The 4900-nt window shown below is 34.5% G+C and overlaps 1 protein-coding gene across 2 annotated transcripts; it reads right to left on the reverse strand.

The window, feature by feature from the left end:
• Window positions 1–2399: 2399 nt before the first annotated feature.
• LOC8284487 (acylphosphatase) lies at window positions 2400–4479 on the reverse strand. 2 transcript variants are annotated; one of them, XM_015719346.3, is made up of 3 exons: window positions 3462–4479; window positions 3259–3292; window positions 2400–2826 (listed from the first exon to the last, which is right to left on the reverse strand). In XM_015719346.3, the coding sequence occupies exons 1-3, from the start codon at window positions 3488–3490 to the stop codon at window positions 2560–2562; spliced, it is 330 nt and encodes a 109-aa protein (XP_015574832.1). In that variant the 5' UTR covers window positions 3491–4479; the 3' UTR covers window positions 2400–2559. The 2 variants fall into 2 exon arrangements, with proteins under 2 accessions (XP_015574832.1, XP_002519494.1); XM_002519448.4 differs by having other exon boundaries at window positions 3259–4473.
• Window positions 4480–4900: the final 421 nt, after the last annotated feature.

Below are 4900 nucleotides of genomic sequence, written 5' to 3' on the forward strand. Positions count from 1 at the left end.
ATTTTATGTTCAGGGACAAACAGACTCCAAGACAATAACACTGGCCTATTTTGGGATAAAGAACGTGTTTCACCACTAGCTAAAGAATTAATTCAGCAAAGCATAAAATTCCCTGAAACAATGAATAGAAACAAGAAGAACAACCTCTTGCAACGCATCAAAAAATAGGTACAAAATCAACACTTGCAGAACAGATTCATCAGCTACAGCTTATCATCAAGGTCACAACAGTATACATGCGAAGTCTTTCAGTTGTATAAGCTGTAGTTTAAGTTGCTTTACAAACCCTACATAACCTAACTAAACCAATCCCAATGATGACCGTCTTACATTGCATGTAGGACTGCTGGCGACTTCTCAAATAAAGATCTGAGATTATAATAATCATCCACACCATCAGCAGCATGGCAGAAAATTTTGGTTTTGGTTAGGCATGCATCATTAGCATCTTCCTAACAAGCCTCGAGATCACCTAATCATGATTATGTATATGCTCTTTTTAAAAGTTTTGCTTGCATGGATTCTCCCTGGAGAGTGAGATTCTCACACATTGTATTCTAAACAAGAAAAGGCACAACCATATCAATGAAAGAAGAGGACAAGTGCATATGAATGAAAAACATAGCAATTAATGACACTCTGATATATCACTCTCAATTTTTTTTATTTTAGTCACACAATCAATTTTTCCAGCCTGTGATTTTACAGTAAGGTCAACTGAGGATTTTATCATCAAATAATCATAGTTTTCGGACAACTAAAACAAATTATGTCCCAAATATAGAGTCCAAGAAAATAAAGGAATTAGCATGCAGTTGGATAAGGTTGAGCATGTCCTCACGCTGTTATAGCCACACTCCACACAACAAAAGCATGTAAGACAAGTGAAGAGATACTACGATACCTTGTGCTAGTTCTAAATGAGCAAGGCTATAATAAACAGTTGGACATGCCCTATCAAATGCCATTACTGACCTTTAAAAATTACTTATCTTACCAATTAACCTAATTCTCTTGGCACAGAAGAACTTAACTACTTGCTATTTTAGCAGAGTTCAAGAGCTAATATGATTATATTTAGTGATACTGCAGGAACCAGATGCTCTTGGCATGCTACTCTTGGTACTCGCTATGATTTATATTCTTAAAGATCCTGTATTCTAGAAAAGCAATCAACACAAAGTGGCTGGCTAATCATCTTAATCTTCCCAAGTCAGTAACAAATAAAACAGCAGCTTTTCACAACCTAATCATCATAAAGATTTAACAAAGATAGGTTGCTGGCTAATCATCTCAATCTTCCTAAGCCAGTAACAATAAAACAGCAGTATTCCCACAAACCAACCATCATAAAGATTTGGAAAAGCATCTCCACTTTTTACTGAAGGTCACATTCTTCTACTAGATCTTAACATCTAACCATATTAATCAATCCAGTCGAGGCAGTCTCCTTTATTTGAAACGGAAAATAAATTTATATCCTTATCTGATCTCTTGTTCTACTAAGGAATGATAGATTGCAATGCTTTACTTTCTAGAATATTATAGACGTTAAAAAAAGAAAAAAAGAAAAAAAGAAACAGAGCTAAATAGGATTTAAAGATCAAGAAAAATGTTTAATGCAACCCAACTCACATAGATCTTCCTATTTCCTATTTCCATTGGTTCCAATCGATATTAATCCGTTCCCCATTTGCATTGATTCTAATTGATAATAGATTAATAGTAGTAAATTATAGCATATAAATTAAAAAAAAAAAAAACAACAAATAGCAGAATACTGGCCGCACTTTTTAATCTCATTTAGAAGTACAATTACCTCCAGAAGAAAGGATGAGAAAAGCTCCAACAGTGCTCAAAAGCATACCTAACTAAATAAAAGAAGTAAGAAACTTTCTCCATACTGTAGGCTACTTATACTAACATAATGTATTATGTACCATCCTAATTTTCTTTCCATAAATAAAGACTTGTCTAGATGATCTTAATCGGGAAGTTTAGTCTTGACAGGCATACACGATTCACACATTATGTTATTTTCAGATGTGAATCACACTTCCAATTATCCATAACCCAATATAGGCACTACCAGACAATTCGACAATAGCAGAGAAATTCCAGATGTAGTGTTGGAAAAGATGAATATCTCCATTTACCTTTACTGTTCAAAACAAAGGACTTCCCAATCTAACTTCTCCTAAACAGGTGTCCACCAGCTAGTCCTTTATTTCTAATGTCAATAACTCAAATGCATTTAGTTAAAATCTATAGTGATGTCGAGTTAAGATACCACTTTCGATAACAAAATTATCCTCTAATATTTCAAATGCAAAACAAAATGCTCATGAAACAAACAACATTCAAGTGGAAACTACTAAAAGGACCTGAACATACACAAATTTAAGAAGCCATTCCATATCATTTCATTACATAAAGAAAATCAGTGATTCAACAGTCAGAAGTTGCATGTATATATATCCTCCTGAAAATAGTTTAGAACTGTATTTTATGTAAAGCAAAGATCACACGCTAAGATAGTAATCCGCTACAAAAGTATCCTCAAATAGTTGGTTTGCGATGGAACCCAGTTCCAGGATCATCATCACATGGAAAAACCTGGAGCCCAGTAACCATAGCATCAGGTGGGCCATGGCGGCACCTTTGCTCCATCTCCTGGACCTTATCCGAATCCCCGGAGAAGAGTGCCTCAACAGAACCATCCCTTCTGTTTCTCACCCAACCCTTCAACCCCAATTGGTTGGCATTTTCTATCGTCCAGTTCCTATAGAATACTCCCTGCACTCTCCCCTTAATCATAACCCTCACCTGCACATCCAAAATCCCACAACCCATCACTCCCAAACTGACCAATCAATGGATAAAGTGATTTGAACCAAAAAAAGTAGAAATTAAAAAAAAAAAAAACCAACTTTAAAATCATAAATCAAATTGAATAAACCCAGTACTCAAACTTTTCAAAAGAACTCATTGTTATAACTTTAGCTAAACAAAATATCCAAACTTTTCATTCGGGGTTAATCAAATTGCAAGAAATCGATTACTCAAACATGTGAAAAGGACTCATTATTCAAAGTTCAGAAAGAGAAATCCAGACTTTAACACTCAATTAATCAAATTCTAAGGACCCCATTACTCAAGCACATAAAAAGAATTAAAAAAAAAAAAACTCATTTTCCAAAGTACAAACTGATTTCTTATCCATAATCAAGAGCAATAATCGAACTGAATGGTACTTACAGTCTTTGTAGAGGAAGACTGAGGTGGGTCAGAACTGGATTGAGCGGTCATGGATGAGAAAGGAGATCGGAGATGAGGAGAATGAGATTGGAACAAAAAGCAAAGAGAAGGACAAGAAAAAAGACAAGTAGAGCAAAGCGAAAGAGAAGAACAAAGAGGATGAGAGCTATTATAAGGGAAAATGGAGAATCTAGAATTAATACCAGCATAATTCTTCTTTCTGGTGATCCATTTATCTGGAAGATTCGAACTAGATATCAGGAATCCGTTGTTCGTGCGAAACAGTGGCCTGAGAATTTGTGGTATAGCTGATGACATTTAATTTTCTTGACTTTGAACTTTTATGCTTTTATAGGTTGATTTTCTTGTAAGACTCTGATCTTGACGTGTTCTTGCGTTAGCTCGAAAATCATTCTGGAATCATTTCCTCATCCAGGAGAAACAACAAACTTTTTCTTTTTTTCCAATTCTGTAAATCTAAAAAAAAATGACTCAAAAATTACATTGTTATATATTTCAACTTATTAAAAACCACACAGAATATGATTTTGGTTGAAGGGTTAATTTAAGTCTTAAAACTATTTTTTTTTTTAAGTTCTATTAGCTCCAAAATCAGCTTTTTGTCCAGTTATAATGATTGATTAGTTCCTGATTAAGAGACAACATCATTATGTTTGAAAATCTAAAGTCACTATGACGCATTTGAAATTAAGGCTGATGATAGCCATCATCGTAAAGGAAAAAAAAAGGCACTTTATTGGAATTTTCAGCTAAAAATTTTTGAGACCAATCAACTATTAATAGAATACTCTGATTTGGTTTTGATTAGGCTAAAAAGCTGATTCTTGGACAAATTAGTCTTTGACAATAGTTTAAGGCAGATAGTATTTATTCGTACACATTCATAATGAGGTGAAGGAAGAGCAAATAGCAAGGCGACAAAGAAGAATGATAAATGGAGCTACTAGAAAGCAGAGCATAAGGAGGATGAAAGCTATCAAGTTCTCAAAGAAGAACAAAGTGGGCGACTCTGAGATTAGCGTCCCCCTTCGGCAGCTGCTAAACGCATTCAAAATGTTGGTTTCTGGTCAAGTAGAAGTGTCTTTGATGCATTTTTATACATGGTGATTGGAGAAGCCTGATTTGCCCTCCAATCTGATCTCCTTGCATGATTGATTACAATTCCTGCAAAACAAGACTGAAAATTCCTAGACCATGTGGCTGGCCAATGACCAATTCGGTTTGGGAAAACTAAGATCCGTGCTCAGTTCTAATACAAATTATATTTTCATAAATAAAGAAAACCCGTTATCCAATTAAAACTCCTTAAAATGTTGTAGAATGGGCATAGTTTTACTCCATCTATATGGGGCTTTAAATTCATATCGGAACCAGAAGTATTGGGTTGTAACAGAGGCCTTCAGATAAAGAAAAGGTACCATTTTGGTGAGACCTGAGTTAGCCTACCTTCCTGGGCTGGACATTGACCTCTCTTCTTTCAGATTGCGATCCTACCATTTTGGGTTTTCAGTGAGAAAATTAAAGGAAAAATAACAAAAATACTTTCTTTATTTTTTATTTTATAATTCACTTTTTTTATTTTTTTTACTTTTACTGTATTAAGATACAAAAATATGATTCT

Source organism: Ricinus communis, chromosome 10 (genome assembly GCF_019578655.1).
Source record: "Ricinus communis isolate WT05 ecotype wild-type chromosome 10, ASM1957865v1, whole genome shotgun sequence".
Classification (NCBI taxonomy): domain Eukaryota; kingdom Viridiplantae; phylum Streptophyta; class Magnoliopsida; order Malpighiales; family Euphorbiaceae; genus Ricinus; species Ricinus communis.

Excerpts from the sequence above, each read along its gene's own strand:
- LOC8284487 (XM_002519448.4), bottom strand. The coding sequence starts at position 3,576 with ATGTCATCAGCTATACCACAAATTCTCAGGCCACTGTTTCGCACGAAC. Across the intron at positions 2,827-3,258 it reads AGTCTTCCTCTACAAAGACT|GTGAGGGTTATGATTAAGGG; the intron begins GTAAGTACCATT and ends TTGGATGTGCAG.